The 15,717-nt window shown below is 44.6% G+C and overlaps 1 protein-coding gene across 11 annotated transcripts in view; it reads left to right on the top strand.

The window, feature by feature from the left end:
- Positions 1-10,597: 10,597 nt before the first annotated feature.
- Positions 10,598-15,717, top strand: part of MLLT10 (MLLT10 histone lysine methyltransferase DOT1L cofactor) — a 218,368-nt gene continuing 213,248 nt past the window's right edge. For 4 of the 11 annotated variants that reach the window (XM_032167984.2, XM_058432160.1, XM_058432162.1 and 1 more), the window contains exons 1-3: positions 10,904-10,994; positions 11,121-11,280; positions 15,269-15,348. In XM_032167984.2, coding sequence (XP_032023875.1) covers positions 11,121-11,280; positions 15,269-15,348 — 240 coding nt within the window. In that variant the 5' untranslated portion in view covers positions 10,904-10,994. Of the gene's footprint in view, positions 10,995-11,120; positions 11,281-12,076; positions 12,110-15,268; positions 15,349-15,717 lie in introns of those variants that run through there. The other 7 variants (XM_058432171.1, XM_032168176.2, XM_032168098.2 and 4 more) reach the window with 6 other exon arrangements.

Here is a 15,717-nt window from a genome sequence, read left to right on the forward strand (position 1 = left end):
TAATATTTTCCTATGAGACACATGGGCCTTTCACAATTGATCCTGAATGCAAAAGAAAAAAAATCAGAGAAAGTAGAGTTTGACCTTCAGATATTAAATAATACACAAATATCCAGAACCACAATTTGTTAGGGTTGCCCAAGTTTTTGTTTATTTTACGCAAGGGCCAAACATGTAGAGACTGAAGTGGTGACACCAAGTGTTGAGGCCTACCTATGGGCTGCTCAGCCATACTGAAATCCTGAGCCACCACGAGGGGAGAGAGGAGAGACAAGACATGAGGAGCCTGATGGTCTCTGGAAAGGGAATCCTCTTCTGGTTCTGTTCCCCTGGCTTCAGCCCAAATCCTTCTAGGAGCACTGGAGCCAATCACTGTCTTTCACTGCTGCAGCTACTGGGAACCTACAAAAAAGCGGGAGATAAAAAAAAAAAAAAAGAAAAACAAATCACAAGTTCGAATTTATGGATACACAAGTATCATTTCATATTCATGACATCAGCAAATCACATCATAATCAGATGTGAGCAAGGTTTGGGCACTAAGGCCCAAAAGGCTGGACACTCAACACTGACAGTATCACATATTAACCAGAAAATTCGCTTTTTTATTATGGAATCATAGTGTGAAAATTAAGTCTTTTAACTTTAAAAAGCTTTTCACTTCTGAGGCCAATTTTTACACTAATAAATTTCAAGTAAACGTCTCTTTTAAAGTTGTTCCACAACATTTTAATTCAAACTTCTACTTCCTTTCTCAGTTGGGGTAGTGTTTTGTTTGTGTTTTAAAAAAAACACATGGCACAACAAACGTTATGGAAAACGCACTCATTCCGTTAAATGCCGATACAAACCTGCCTTTTACTCCATCTGTCTAAGCAGCGCATTGCTAAGTATAAACTTAAAAAAAAAATTTTTCTCAAAGACGTATCTATTATTTCTTGGCAAATACTATTTGGTGATGTGGTGCAAAAACACAATGGTAAAAAATTTCGGGGTATATTTGTAAGTTTTCTGGAGAGTTGCAGGCCCCTTTCCTTTTGAAAGTTTAGAGCTCCAATACCCTCAATTCTACTGGCAGAATTAGGATGGACTTAGAGGGTCCTAAACGTGACCGATTCACTAAGGCGGGGGGGGGGGGGCTACAGCTTGCAGCAACGTGCTCGGCAACTTAATCCTACGCTAAAAGAGGGCAGAGAGCGAAAAAGAATGGAATACAAACTCTCCCGACATCCGTAGTTACTTTCAAGGTGGATTGTGTATTTTAAGGCTGATGGGAACGTCTGGTTTGTGGAGCAAAAAGAAGAGAAGGTAAGTGTTTGTCCTTGTATCCACCAGTTCGTAGAGAAACAATGAAAGAACAAAGGGAACCACTTCCCCATCTGAACATTTTCTGTATCTCCCTCCGTTTCAAGCCAAAAAGCTTGGGAAGGGATTCGCTTTACTCTACCTTAAGTAGCGGTTGCTGGCTTGTTGAACTAAGAATGAGAAAAAAGTTGAGAGGCAGATATAGACTAAATAATAATAAAAAAGGCTTGCTGTGGCAGATCTCCACCGCGCCAGTCTTAGCAACTTGCAGCAGAAGTTGCTCAATGCACGGAGGCAAAGCCCAAGGAATACCCTTTGCACACCAGATTTCGAACTCAGTCATTTAATTAAATAGCCTTTCTTGCTGTTTGAAGGGATTTCTGCGCACAAAATGTGTAGGTAGTGGCTATGGGAGAGATGTACTATTTAGGTCGAAAAATGATCTCATGGCTATCCGGAAAAGAATTTTTAAAAAGGAAAGGGGATTCAAGTATCACGTTACTGTTTGCTAATAGAAGAAATGGCAGCACTAGCTGGGAAAGGAGAGGGATTCGTATTGAAATGCATTTGCTTTGGGGTACGCTGGTTATCCGCAAGTCTGGCTTTGTGGGTCTGCGTGGCTGAGTAAGTGACCGAGTGCCTTCGGCATTATATAAATGGATCGATGTGTGGGGGAGTCCCCAAAGCCGTCGAGCACGTGAAACGCGATTTTTTACTGCCCTCCAAGCGGCGACCAAGCCCCGCTCCACCCCACCCCACCTCAAAATCCGTATATTACCTGCCCTGTTACAGTGACACATGTTTATGTTTATAGTCCTGGTTTGTAGTAGTGTCAAGAGCCGCAGCAAGAGGAGGGGGAGGAGAGAGGAGAGGGAGGAGTAAATTCAACCACCCCCACTTGTTGTTAAAGCAAATTTACTGCGTTATTGCAAGCTCAGGACGGGGGGCTGGGATGAGAGTTCAGAGGAAGGGTTGAGTTGGGAAGTGTGTTGGCGGTGGAAGCGAGGGGTGGGGTTAGGAGATCCGCAATGGAGCTCCTCTCCCCAGCAGCCCAGGACAAGCAGCTCGGTCAACAGGGGAGCATGCTGGCGCGGCCGAAAACAAAAAGGTTCCTCCTGCTCGCTGCGTTCACGTGGGGGGCTCTGTACGCGGGGCTCCAGGGCCCTGACCTCTGACCCCGGCTCCTCTCCGCGCTCTCCCGGTGCCGCGCGGCCACTTTTTACCCAGGATCCCTCGCGCGGGCCGCGCTCGTGCCGAGCTGGAGTCTTTCCTAATCCTCCATTCCCGGCTCTCGCTCCCCGCCCCCGCCGCCAGCCCCGGGGGAGGATTCTCCGTTGGGGAACCCCCGCCCCACCCCCACCCCGACTGCCCCGGCGGAGTCGGCCGCCGCGAGTCCGCGCGGGGCGGGGAGGGCCAGGCCGGGCCTCCCCTACCGCGCGGGGCCTGCGAGGGAGGGGAGGGACGGGGAGCCGAGGGGAGGGGGCGCCGGCCTTCCGGCTCAGCTGCCCCACCGAGGCCTGGACCTGTTGACTGCGATTGGCCCGCCTCATCCCGCGCCCTCTCTTTGCCCGCAGCGGCCCCAGCCCTTCCGCGGCGTCGCGGGGAGGAAATGGGGATGGCTGTCCTCCTCTCCGCCTCCCTCCAACTTTCCTTTTTTTATTTGGGTGTGTAGTGGGTGGGGGGAGGCGCTGAGAAAGCCCAGGCAACTCCACCGCCGCCCCATCCTGCCTCCGAAAGTCTCGTCACGCCCGACCCGCCGCCGCCCTCCCAGCCCCCACGACTTAAAACCGCCTCCCCTCCTCGCAGCGGCGCCCAGGCCCGGAGCCCGAGAGCCCTCGACGCCCCCGCCGCGCCTCCCCCGCCTGGCCTGGCCCAGCGGTGTCCCCAGTGAATTGTGTCGCTTTTCTGCCCTGGAAGCTCCCTCGGCCACGTTCCACTTTTTTTCCCAGTCCCAGGAGGCGTAAGATAAAACCTCTGATTTGCTGCGTGCTGCTAGGCACATTCTCTGTCCTCTCGCCCGAAGGACGAGTTTAAAATGGAGAGTTTAAAATAATAGCATTTACAGGAGGAAATAAAGAGCGAGGGGATGGTTCTTTGGCCGGTTTTAAGACATACATGCTTTTTTTTTTTTTAAATACAAGATGTCTTAAGGGTTAAAAGCGTTCTGGGGTTTGCTGTATTTCGTTCTAGATTTGGGGTTTCCTGAGGAAATGTTTTCCGGAGGGAAATAGCAAATCAACATTAAGATGGAAGCGAGACTTCCCAGCCACTTTTGGAAATGAAAGGGGAAATTGTAAAAATATATTCAGAAAAGGGCGCGAAGGCGGCGGCTGCGGGGAAGAAGCTGGAGTCTTGGGAGGAAGCGCAGTGGGTCGGAGTCGGGGGAAGCAGGACCGGCCAGGTCCGGGCGGGGAAGAAGGCGTGCGGGCGGCGGGGCGTGCGCCGGGCCGGGCCGCTGGAGGAAGGCGCGGCGGGACGGGCGAGCGCGAAGGGGCAGGCGGGGAGGGCCTTGGGGGGCAGGGGCCGGGCGCGGGGCCGGGGCGCCGGAGGAAGCGGGACCTGGCTTCTCGCGCCCGCCGGGCCGCCCCCATTGTTCTGCCCTAGCGCCGCTGTTAGCCGAGCACGTCGTGACCGAGGGAGGGGTCCCGCGGGCCAACCCGACCCCCGCCGGCGCCTCCCCGGGCTCCTGAGCTCCGGCCGGGTCGGGTCTGGCCGGCGGGGCAAGTTTTGATGGTCAGACTGAGCCAGCGAGGGGTTCCCAGCTGAAGACCTCGGAGGAAGGAGCCTTTACAGCGTGCTGCGAAATTGAAGGAAGTCGGGCGAGCCTGCAACGCACACGTTATGAAAAAGGGAAAGCAACATAGATATGTTTATAAAGTGATAAATTGATAAGAGACACACGTGGGCAGTTATTATTCTGGATCCGGAAAGTTACAGTAGATTACATAATATTTGAAATATCTTGAAATGTATGGATTCAAAAATCCATTTAAAAAATGGTTCAAAGGAATTCGGAAAAGCACGTTTCGCTATCCTTATTACTGATTACTCAGCTGTTCTTTGTACACAGAAAGTCTAGTTTTAAAAGGAAAGGCTGAGCTAGCCCTTTCAAAAACGGGCTTCCTTTAACGTGAAGTGCGTTTTCAAAATAGGGAATTTCAAAAGGGAAAAACGTTTAATTTGCTTTTAAGCCACGTTTTGGAAATAAATAATTGCAATCCACTTAATAAACTCTGTCTGTTTTCCTTTGTGAGGCATATGGAAGAAATATTTCTGGCCAACGTTACAGTTGTTTTTTTTTTTTTAAATGAAGATTTCCAACAAGTGCTTGCGAGTCTTGTCGACAAGACCAAAGTCATCGTGCGTGAAAGGCCAAGAAAAAATAATTTCAATCCTGTGGTCCAAACCTTACTAGGGCAAGAGAGTAATTTCGACTTAGGTTTATGATAGACTTTGCGGAAATTCCTTCTAAAATACTCATTACTAGTCTGTGTGTTATGAAGAACTGTTTCCCAAGGTAGATTTTAAAAAACCAATTAGAATTGATCTTTAATGGAATATTATATTTACACGTCATCATGAAAACATCATTTGACAGAGTTTTGAATTACAAGAAAGGAGTTAACAGATGATGCTCATAAATAGCATCTGTTTGAAAAGATCCCTTAAGAGTCAGTTAAAGGTAGTGATGGTTGTATTTTTGCATTTGAAATGCTGTAGAAGTTGCTTGCATTTTAACACTTTCATTTTGCGGATCTTCTTTCTAAACTTGCATTTCCTCATGGAAATCATTCAGTTATTTCGAGATATAGGGAGAAATTCTTATGTGAGAAATCATTTGAGGCGTAACTATGGAAAGATTTGAACAGAAAAAAAAATCGGTGTTGAAAATCAAGTATTTTCAATCTATTTTTTCGTTCCACACTCATCCTCCCACAGTTCCCCCCATCAATTTACATTTTTTATTTATGTCTTTGAATATTTAGAATAGCTTTACATGTTTATCTGTTATGAAGTTGATAGTAGAAGGTGAATCGTTTGACATCACTGTTTCAGATATTTTTTGTTTCATTTAAAGTAAAAATATTTTTGGGAGTCATGTATTCTTGTGAGAAAAACAACAAATGGATGGAAAAAGGGCACGAATGGGGGTGGGGATGGACAGGGACAAGTAGCATTCCTGGTCAGTCTTTGTGATACCTTTCTTTAATTTTATGTCATTATATTTTCCACTTCTGCTTGCACCAACGATCATTGCTTTTTTAATTGGGGTAAAGTGCCACCATATAAAAATTACCTACCTTCTGGCTCTCAAGCGCCGCAGTAAAATAAGGCTGACAAAAAGTGATCTGAGGCTTGTGTGTTTAATTCGCCAGGAATGTTAAGCTTCATAAGATTCACCCTATGGGGTCATGTTGGTCCTTGGCACTGTTACTGTACAGTTTCAGGAGGTAAATATGCACATTATAGATTTTAAAAATCTAAGATGTACTAGACCAACAGTTTATTAATCGAAGGAATAAAAAATGAATTTGCCAACCTCATTCTTTCTGGGACACAATGCACTTAATTAACATATTCTTGGGCTTGTTTCTGGATTTGGTAAGCAGTGGCCCCTTTTGGAGAGGAAAACATTTAAATCTTAAAAAGTGATCTTCTTTGGTCCAAATAGTATTTATAAATTCAATTTAATTTCTTCTTTTTTTTCAGTCTAAGATATGTTGCATTTCTTTCAAGGTTCTCTTCCATTTCAAAAACTGATTTTCCTCTTTTCCACGTCCAGAATCTTTTCACTTAGACAATCTTATGTAGCCTATAAACAGACACCTAAATATGTCACTTTAATCACACTTTAATTATAACAGAGATGCAGATCTTCAGTGTCAGTAAAAAATGAGAACATGGACCTTACAATACATACTATATTGATGATACTCTGAAAAGTCAAAATATAACACCTTTCAGTATTGCTGCATCATGGAAAAAAAATAGTTCAACTCTGAATCATTAACGAGATTTATGTAACACCTAGAGTACCTAAAGGCATATTTTAGATAGCATTTTTATATTGATAATTACATGGTGTTTTACTAAAAAAAGTAAATACAGCCATTTGATATCAATTTTATAGCAAAAGAAATAGCTCTGAGGCCAAACACGATTAACCAAACCAAACCTTTCAAATGTTAGACCTTGATTCTTAAAAAGATTTTTATTTAGATGACATACAATTTAAATTTCAGAGTTATCTACCTAACTTTCAGAAAATTAAAGTGTATCTAAAAACAATATTAATTATAATTGATTCTAAGTTGGAGACTGTTTTGTAATGATGACTTTTACATGAAAAGGTGGTAAACATTTGAGGGCTATTTAGAATAGTCAATTCTAAACTACCTGGTAAATAAAAACTGATATTAATTTCAACTATTGAAAATCTTCAGATGAATCAATTCACCTGAAGATTTTTGTTAATCATTACTTACAAATTTTAGTTCAATTGTACATACAAAATAAAATCTTGCTTTACTTTGAAGAATAAAGTTCAGAGTGTAATTAGCTTTTAAACACCAATTGAGGACATTAAACAAACATTTACTCTAGACCTACTATGTGCAAGACACTTGCTAGGTGTGATGGTGAGTAAAAAATAATCACCTAGTAAGATTAACAAGTTTCATTAAATAGATTTTTGAAAAAGCCATTAACAGAATCTCAATTCAAAACATAATTGCAGAGAATATTTTTATATGAAATTTCAAATAGTACTCCATGATATAGGTGCCATGGTGGTTTTGCATCTATAAAGACACAATACTCATTTATGGTGACGTATTAATAACAAAGCTAGTTTCAGAAACACTTCAGTATTTTAATCATACTAGCATAAATACATGGCTCATAATAAACTCTTAATGAAAAAGGTAAAGACTCTTGGGTACCAAATAGCAAAACAAAAAACAGAGATTCCTCTATGTAAAAGAGGATATATCTGAAAGTCTGCACAGATCGTAAGTGTCTTTTTGACTTTTCCAACTAATTTATTTAGAAACAAGTTGATAGACTCCAATGAGGCTTAGCAGATGCAGGAATTCTAATTGCTTTTTGTTTAAAAAACTTAGTCGAAGAGCCAATATAGAATTTTACACACTATGGAAGTCAAGAATCTGAGTTCAGGAAAGTGTATCTAGTCTCAGCATTATAGAAGTATCCCTCATATGGATGTAGAAATAGACCTCAGTTTCTATACCCCATTGTAGAAATTTATATACCTTGACAATGGGTACAATAGACCAAATATAATACGCACAAACAGAAGGCAAATAAAACTTTAATTTACAAAGGAGATAAATATGAATAGTACTTACCTCTGAAATGAATATGGTTTTAAATATTTCTTTCATAATATCTACTTATTAAATAATTATGGAAAAGCAAATACAGAAATTTGGTGCCTACCTTAAAGAATAAAGAAAATTATCGGAAGACATATTACCCATAGAGCAAAAATACATCTTCCCATTATAGTAGGGTTAGAGGTTACATCATAAAATACTTGAGTTTTTTGTGGTTTCCTCAGATGATTAGTTTGGAGAAACAGATGAGCTAGTACTGAGTTAGCTGCTGTTATGTGAAGCAATATTTAGAGACAACAGGGTTTCATTTTATCCTAGAGGTACTATATATACTTTTTTGAAGGATATTTTGAGAATATAAAATAAAATTTTAGGGTAACATTTTACAATTGAAATTGTTCTTTTTCACAAAGTTATTTTATAACTCCTATGGTAATTTATTTTTATATTGCTATGTATTTTAAAAAGCATACTTTAACAATTCTGCCAATGTAATTACAAGTTTTATCCATTTTGAGGTAGGAAAATTAGCATATTCAGCCAATTGTTACGTATATGACTATATATATATATATATATGTCTCACAAAGGACAAATAGAACTTTCTGACTGCTATATTCCCCATATCCAAAACAGTCCCCAGTACACAGTAAATGTTAAATATTTACTGAATGAATAATTAATTGCATATTTGAACTGTTTTACTGTTTTATACTGTCTGCTTTTCTTCCTTTTCACTTAACATTTTATAGAAATATACAAAATATTATACTTCAGATATATAAGAAAAAGTTTGATGTCTGGTACGAGTTAAAATGAAAATGAGTTATTTACACTCATGTTTTTTCTTATAATTTTCATACTCAACATGTTAAAATCAGTTTTAAATAATTTGAATTATATTTTGTGAACACACGTATGCATCTTTAACAAAATTTGTTTCAGATACTATTTATATACAGGCTGTTATGAAATAATACATTTTCTCTATTTTTAAAAATTTCTGAAACCTCTTACAAATGATAAATTTTTTTTGTTTTGTTTAGGAAATAGCAAGTGTTTACTTACATTTGTTTTAAGTGTTAAAGAATAGGGCAAGGTACCCATCCTTCTTTACATACAAATTAATTCCTTCACAAGAACTAAGCTCCAATGCATTAAAAATAAAACAAATGTATTTTTAAATAATTTAATGCATTAAGGCTTGGCTGCAGTGTTTGGGAGGGGAAGTTTCACATTGATTTTTAACTCAAAATTGCTCTATAGTAAGAGTCTGAACAGGACTTGGATATTGAGCTGGTATCCTTTGTATAAGGGTGAAGATAAAATATATGGTTAAGATACACAAAACAGTCTAGTTTTGTTTGAAGGCCGTTTTAGTTTCATAAAGTTTTAAGATAGTTAAAAAATATAATTATTATATATCCAGAAATGTTGTCACATCCCAAAAAAGAATTCACATTATGTAGTCTTGTCACCTTTTCTAAATGCACTATGTGAATTCTCATTGTTTTAGTGTACATTTTAATTGCCATTACTTTGTATATCTCAGCTTCTAAAACATCTGAATTTGCTATATATGCTCTCATTGCGCTGTATACCTATTATCACTCTTACACATATTTCTAGCAATTAATTTGAAGTAGAAAAACAGCCATGATACCTTTTCTAACCCCCCTTTATCAGAAGAACATTTAGAAGGCTTTTAAAGCCCAAACCATTATATTATCTTTTGGCGACCGACTAGGAGAACTTGGGTTCTCTGTGCTTTAGCACTTGGAAAGTGCATCTTCCAGATCAGCACATTTATAATGCGAATTCCTGATAACCATTTTGTACCTGCAAGGTATTAATCATGTGTCATGAATTCGGCTTTTAACTGGGATTGTCATTTAAACAATCTATACATAATTCTGATTTCATGCGAAACTTTTCTAATTAGACATTTTTTGCTTAAACATCAATATTGGGCTTTACGGATGCATAAGGAATAGGGCGACAGTGGAAGATTTTAGTTTAAAAGTGCTCGGTATCCAGCTAATTAATCTATGCAGATAGGCCTAATCCATTTTCCATTTGTTTATGAGGTGGGAGCTCTCATCTTTCTGCCACTTTTAAATAACCTCACATTTCCAAGTATAAATTTGGAGAAAAGACCCGGATCAGAGGAATCCTCCATCAAAACTGGACGCCACTGTCTGATGGCGTTAATTATGTTTTAGCGACTGACTAGGAGGGCTAGAGTTCCTTCTTCCTTTTGGTGTAATACAACTGCATTTTCCAGATCATCGTATTATATTGCTAATTCTTGATAAACCACCATTTATCCTGCACACCGAGCTGAGGGGCGCCTTGGCGTTCCCTCTCCGAGTGCAGCCCTAACCCAGGCTTTTGACCTGCAGCCTGGAATGCACTTTCGTTTGTCACTGGGGCCCACGTAGTGCGAAAATGGGCGGCAGATTTGGTAGGACTTCCAGCGGGTGAACTTTGGGAAGAGTCCAGGACGTGAATGTAATGGGTGGAGAGGCTGCGGCAGGACTGTGAAGTTAGCGCGGCCAACTGCAGGAAGCCATGCTTCATTACACCCTTCATGGGAGCTGGCACACTCGCCCCACCCTCGTTTTCCACGGGCCAGTCTTGGAGGAAAAGGCCAGCAGGTAGGTTCCCAGGGCACGGAGATGATGCCCCCGGGGAGTCCCCTCTGGCGATTCTGAGAAAACCCGTTCCCAGCCCTGGGCGTCCGCCTCCCCCGCCACCTCCCAAGCCTCTTCCCGACGCTCACACGCGGCCCGCGCCACCAGCGCTGCAGAGGGCGGCCCTAACGTCCCCGCCCCCGCGTGCGCGCCCCCGCGTCAGCTCATTCCGGCCTCCGCGCGCCGCCGGCTCCCCTACCGCCCACCCCCAGCACACCTCGGCGGCGGCGAGCGGCGCGCGGGAGGGGGACGGGGCCCCGGAGATAGGCCGGGGGCAGCCGACCGGCCGCGGCGGCGCGCACGCAGGGCTAGCCTCGCCCGGGCCTCCTCCCTCACGCCGGCCGCAGGACGGGCGCGCACGCCGAGTGACGCTCGCAGGAGGAAGCGCAGCCCCCTTCCCCTCCCTCGCTGCCCCTGGCCCAGCGGGAGCCCCCCCAGTGCGCCTGTGCGGAGGCCTATCTTGATTATGTGTGCCCTCTCCGGGCGCCGGCGTTAGCGGCCGGGTGGAGGTGGGGAGGGAGGACGCTGAGGAGGAGGAGGAGGAGGCGGAGGAGGCGGTGGAGGGGAGGTGGGGGGAATCAGCAAGGACATGGCTCCTGACTTCTGTGCGGAACGTGAGTGACTGAGCGGCAAAGCCCGAGTGAGCGAGCGGTGGGCTGCCGGGCCGGGCGGGGGGCGCCGGGGCGGGCTCGGGGGGCCGTGTGTGGGGGGGAAGCACTAATCGGCTTGCATGTGTTTTTTAATGGTCCCCCCAACTCCCTCTTAGATGGTCTCTAGCGACCGGCCCGTGTCACTGGAGGACGAGGTCTCCCATAGTATGAAGGAGATGATTGGAGGCTGTTGCGTTTGCTCAGACGAGAGAGGCTGGGCCGAGAACCCGCTGGTTTATTGCGACGGGCACGGCTGCAGCGTCGCGGTGCATCAAGGTAAACACCCAACCGACCGCCGGGGCCCGCCGGCCTGCGCCCAACGGTCACTGCCGCCCCCACCTGGGCCGCAACCGCCGGCGCCCCCGCCCCGTGCAGCGGCCGCGGGAGGGACGCGGAGGGTCCGCGGCGGGGCGCGGGGGGTGTGGGCCGCGCATGTGGGAGAAAGTGCGTGTGGCCTGGACTGTCATGTGATTCCGCTCTCACTCTCTCAAGTGTCATTCGGCCGCCGCCTGCGCCCAGGGCTGGGGGCTGCTGACTCGGCGGGGCGGGGCGGGGCAGGGCGGCGGCCGCGCCCTCGAGATCCGGGCCGGGGTGGGGGCGGGGGCGGTGGCGGCGCGCGCCCCTCCCGGGGTTCCCGGGGCCATGGGCGTGGGTTTGGGAGAGTGGAGCTCTCTCCTCTCCCTTGGCCTGCAGCCGCCTGTCTGCCGCAGTGTTTGGAGACTTCCTGTGGCGTGGAGACGGGCTCGGGGACGCGGCGCCAGGGCGGGGATTCTGGGGGTTGCCTCGCCTCTTTAGGTGGGGAGGGATGCGGGGTCCCTTGCACCCCGAGTCAGAAGGCTCGGGCCCTGCCGCCGCCGCCCGGTAGCTGTCTGCGGAGGAGATGGCGGAGTCCGTTGCTGACCGTGCTGGAGTGGCGGGGCTGCTGCGGCGCCTGTGGGGTGGCCGAAGAGAAGAGGTGGCGGTGCCAAGTCACTTTTGGGGAGCCTCTTAGTTTATTCCTGGTTGTTAACAATTGATGAGGTTTTTGGATGTACAAGAAGGCCGAGGACACTAGTAAGATACTTTTCTGGCCTTTGAAGTGGCCGACTTTTCCCCATTTCACGTGGTAAGGAATCCAGAACAAAACAGTCTACATTCTTTTTTGGTGGCTCCATGTCCCTTCGCATTTCTGAATCTGGCGTTAAGTGATGCGTATGTTTTTAGTAGTCTGTTGGAAAGGACTATCACCAAAGGGGAGACAAAACTTTGAACATGTGCTAAAGTGCATTTTGTAGAGAAACGAATGTCACATTTGGGAAGGGAGACTTAGATGCAGTGGTGATGATTCCGAGGTAGTGAACTTACTCCGAGAATGCTGTTTATTCCCAGACTTTTATTTTTTTACTTTTTATTTTGTTGAGACGGAGTCTTGCTCTGTCACCCAGGCTGTAGTGCAGTGGTGCCATCTCAGCTTACTGCAACCTCTGCCTCCTGGGTTCAAGCGATTGGTTCTCCTGCCCCAGCTTCCCGAGTAGCTGGGATAACAAGCACACCCTAGCACACTCGCTAATTTCTTGTATTTTTTAGTAGAGACAGGGTTTCGCCATGTTGGCCAGGCTGGTCTCAAATTCCTGACCTCAGGTGATCCTCTTTCCTCGGCCTCCCAAAGTGCTGGGATTACCGGCGTCAGCCACTGCGCCTGGCCCTAGACTTTTAAAGAAGAGCCAAGTTGCATGTCTTGCTTTTTTAGGGAGTGAATACAATGCGTGTCAAACCAGATACTGATTGTAAGGTCATCCCGTGTTCATTGGTATTTTGAAGGCTATTTCTTATGAATTGGATGATAAACTATCAAAATTTGATAGTAATTTCTATGTCCCAATATACAAAATTTTTATTTAAATCTTAAATTTTCCTTCCTAGAAGTACACCTGAATAAAGTTTTTGGGCAATGATGCTGTGTTTTGGATACCTGTGCCGTGTTTTTTGACGGATAGACCATTTATAGTCAGACACATTTTACAAATTCTTTTTTTTTTGAGACAGGTTCTCACTTTGTTGCTCAGGCTGGCATGCAGGGTGCTATTACAGCTCATTGCAGCCTTGACCTTCCAAGCCATCTTCCCACTTCAGCCTTCTCAGTAGCTGGGACCACAGGCCTGGACAACCATGTCGGGCTAATTTTGTATTTTTGGTAGAGATAGGGTTTCACCAGGTTGCCCAGGTTGGTCTTGACTTTTTTGTTTTGAGACCGAGTTTTGCTCTTATTGCTCAGGCCAGAGTGCAATGGTGCCATCTCGGCTCACCGCAACCTCTGCCTCCCAGGTTCGAGTGATTCTCCTACCTCAGCCTCCCGAGTAAGTGGGATTGCAGGCATGGACCACCACGCCCAGCTAATTTTTGTATTTTTTTTTTTAGTAGAGATGGAGTTTCTCCATGTTGGTCAGGCTGGTCTTGAACCCCCGACCTCAGGGTGATCTGCCTGCCTTGGCCTTCCAAAGTGCTGGGATTACAGGTGTGAGTCACTGCGCCTGGCCTGGTCTCAAACTTTTGAGCTCAAGGGATCTGCCTGCCTTAGCCTCATAAAGTGCTGGGATTACAGGCATGAGCTGCCTTGCCTGGTCCTACAAATGTTTAACTGGAAGTAGAAGTTTAGCTTTTGGAGTTTTAAAAAGTTATACTGAATTTATATTCTGCCATGATTGTACAGTAGGTAGTACTCTGCTTTGTGAATTTGTATTCTTTGTTTCTTTATATATTTTTTTTGGGGCGGAGACTCCCTCTGTCGCCCAGACTGGAATGCAGTGGGGCAATCTCGGCTCACTGCAGTCTCTGCCTCCCGGGTTCAAGTGATTCTCCTGCCTCAGCCTCCTGAGTAGCTGGGACTACAGGCACTGCCACCACACCTGGCTCATTTTTTTTTTTTTTCTTTTTTGAGATGGAATTTTGCTCTTGTTGTCCAGGCTGGAGTGCAGTGGCATAATCTCGGCTCAATGAAACCTTCGCCTCCCAAGTTCGAGTGATTCTCCTGCCTCAGCCTCCCAAGTAGCTGGGGTTACAGGCGCCTGCCACCATGCCCAGCTAATTGTTTTTTTTTATTTTTAGTAGAGACGGGGTTTCACCATGTTGGCCAGGCTGGTCTGGAACTCCTGACCTCAGGTGATCCTCCTGCCTCAGCCTCCCAAAGTGCTGGGATTACAGGCATGAGCCACTGTGCCTGACATGAATTTATATTCTTTAAATGCTTTCCAATATTTAAGATATTTTCATATTTCTGCCTAGCAAGCTCATGAAAAAGTCTACTTCGTTATTAGTGTTTTTAGAGTTTTAGAAAATTTTCAGTTTTGAGCTAATTATTAACTTTAAAAACCAATTTTAAAACAAGACTGTGATTAGATATGTAATGTATACTTAAATCATTTGGAGCATTCACATCATTATGTATTTAGAAATAAACATACCTTTTTTTTTTTTTTTCCGAGATAGGGTCTCCCTCTGTTGCCCAGGCTGGAGCACAGTGGTGTGATTATGGCTCACTGCAGCCTTGACTTCCCAGGCTCGAGTCAGCCTCCTGAGTAAGCTGGGACTGTAGGCACATGCCACCATGCCCAGCTAATTTTTTTTTTTTTTTAAATTTGAGATGGAGTTTCACTCTTATTGCCCAGGCTGGAGTGCAGTGGTGCGATCTTACCTCACTGCAACCTCTGCCTCCCAGGTTCAAGCGATTCTCCTGCCTCAGCCTCCTGAGTAGTAGGATTATAGGCATGTGCCACCAAGCCCGGCTAATTTTGTATTTTTGGTAGGGACAGGGTTTCTTCATGTTGGTCAGGCTGGTCTTGAACTCCCAGCCTCAGGTGATCTGCCTGTCTCAGCCTCCCAAAGTGCTGGGATTATAGGTGTGAGCCGCTGCGCCTGGCCTAATTAAAAAAAATTTTTCTTTGTGGAGATGGAGTCTCACTGTATTGCCTAGACTGTTCTGGAACTCCTGGGCTCCAGCAGCCCTCCCATCTTGACCTCCCAAAATGCTGGGATTACAGGCATGAACCACTGCACTCAGCCTTGATTTATTTAGATGAGGTAACACAAAAGAGTTGCATTTAGAATTTTTACTTTTTAATTAAGTAAGCTGTGTATGTGATAAATAGGATGTGAACTGTTTTACTTCTCTGTAAAGAGATAGTTTACTTGAATAGTGACAGGTAGATTAATAGGGCTTTGAAAGGGTATTTGATTTTTCCATAGTTCTTCGAATCTTAACATTTTAACACATTTCATTTTTCAACAGCTTGCTATGGCATTGTTCAAGTACCCACTGGACCATGGTTTTGCAGGAAATGTGAATCTCAGGAGAGAGCAGCCAGAGTGGTAAGGACTATTTATCAAAAACATTAAACTTTAGTGAATAGCTTAGGAAATTAGGAACTGCACTCCTGTTGTGGTTTGTGGGGTTGTCAGTCATTTCTTCAAATATCATAATGTAAGAGATAATTTAGGCCAAATAATGACTTCGAGTATTAAATGGATTTTGTAAAACTGAAAAACAAATGGAATCAAGTGAGTATATTTTGGATACTTTGAAAACAAAAATACATAGTCATATTTGGGCTTTGTTAACTAGTTACAGAATCAAGAAAGCTTGAAGAAGTTTGAAGGTTACACTGGCTAATCATAGTTAAAATATAATGGAAATAGAAACATAAGGAAGTTACATTGATAATTCTGTTAGGTTTTGTT

This window comes from Hylobates moloch, unplaced genomic scaffold (genome assembly GCF_009828535.3).
Source record: "Hylobates moloch isolate HMO894 unplaced genomic scaffold, HMol_V3 SCAFFOLD_2, whole genome shotgun sequence".
Lineage (NCBI taxonomy): Eukaryota > Metazoa > Chordata > Mammalia > Primates > Hylobatidae > Hylobates > Hylobates moloch.